At 64.1% G+C, this 1,000-nt stretch overlaps 1 protein-coding gene across 1 annotated transcript in view; it reads left to right on the top strand.

Moving 5' to 3' along the window:
• Nucleotides 1-994, top strand: part of SMARCC2 (SWI/SNF related, matrix associated, actin dependent regulator of chromatin subfamily c member 2) — a gene marked incomplete at its 3' end in the record, with an annotated part of 10,727 nt that extends 9,733 nt beyond the window's left edge. The window contains exons 22-23 of the mRNA XM_025191372.1: nucleotides 69-203; nucleotides 779-994. Coding sequence (XP_025047157.1) covers nucleotides 69-203; nucleotides 779-994 — 351 coding nt within the window. The remainder of the gene's footprint in view (nucleotides 1-68; nucleotides 204-778) is intronic.
• Between the last annotated feature and the right edge of the window lie 6 nt (nucleotides 995-1,000).

The following is a 1,000-nucleotide window of genomic DNA, read 5'->3' as shown; positions in this document are numbered from 1 at the left end:
CCCCTTGGCCCCAGGGTTGGGGCACACCGTCAGGCAGGGCCAATTCCTGATGCCGTTCCCTGGCGCAGCACCTGGCAGCAGTGGAGGAGCGTAAGATCAAGTCTCTGGTGGCACTGCTGGTGGAGACACAGATGAAGAAGCTGGAGATCAAGCTGCGGCACTTTGAGGAGCTTGAGACCATCATGGACCGGGAGCGTGAGGCGGTGAGTCTGGGGTGGCCTGCTCAGGGCTGGGGCCGGGCATTGAGATGCAGCTGGCTCTGGGGTGGAGCATGGCAGGGGCTCATAGAGCAAGTTTTCTCACCGCTCAGATGCAGCAGGCTCTGGGGTGGAGCGTAGAGTGGAACATAAGAGCAGTTTATAGGGCAGGCTCTCACCCACCCCTGAAATGCAGCCAGCTCTGGGGTGGAACGGGGATGCTGCTTATTAGGATGCAGCCAGCTCTGGGGTGGACCACAGTTTGGGCCGTAGCAGGGGCTGGTAGAGCAGGTTGTTACCCATCTCTGAGATGCAGCTGCCTCTGGGATGGAACATAGCAGCAGTTTATAGAGCAGGCTTTCACCTACTGCTGAAATGCAGCTGGCTCTGGGGTGGAGCATGGCAGGGGCTCCTGGAGCAGCTTGACCCCCCTCCCTGCCACAGTGCATCTGGCTCTGGTGTGGAATAGGGCCTCTATTGCAGTGGGTGTCGAGGCCATGGACAGGGCTGTCCCGGTTCGGGCCCAGCAGCCCCGGGAGGGGTTGGGGGGCTGTGCCAGTAACACCCCCCTGCCCCCACAGCTGGAGTACCAGCGCCAGCAGCTGCTGGCAGACCGGCAAGCCTTCCACATGGAGCAGCTGAAGTACGCAGAGATGCGGGCACGCCAGCAGCACTTCCAGCAGCTGCACCAGCAGCCCCCTGCGCCACCCCCGGCCCTGGCCCCCGGCGCCCCTGCCCTGCCTGCACCCGGCGCCCCCCTGGCACCCGCCACCCACGCCATGACCAGCGCCCCAGCCCCCTCT

This window comes from Alligator sinensis, unplaced genomic scaffold (genome assembly GCF_000455745.1).
Source record: "Alligator sinensis unplaced genomic scaffold, ASM45574v1 scaffold1065_1, whole genome shotgun sequence".
Classification (NCBI taxonomy): domain Eukaryota; kingdom Metazoa; phylum Chordata; order Crocodylia; family Alligatoridae; genus Alligator; species Alligator sinensis.
The sequence above is the reverse complement of the archived record's forward strand: the minus strand, read 5'-3'. Positions and strand labels throughout refer to the sequence as shown.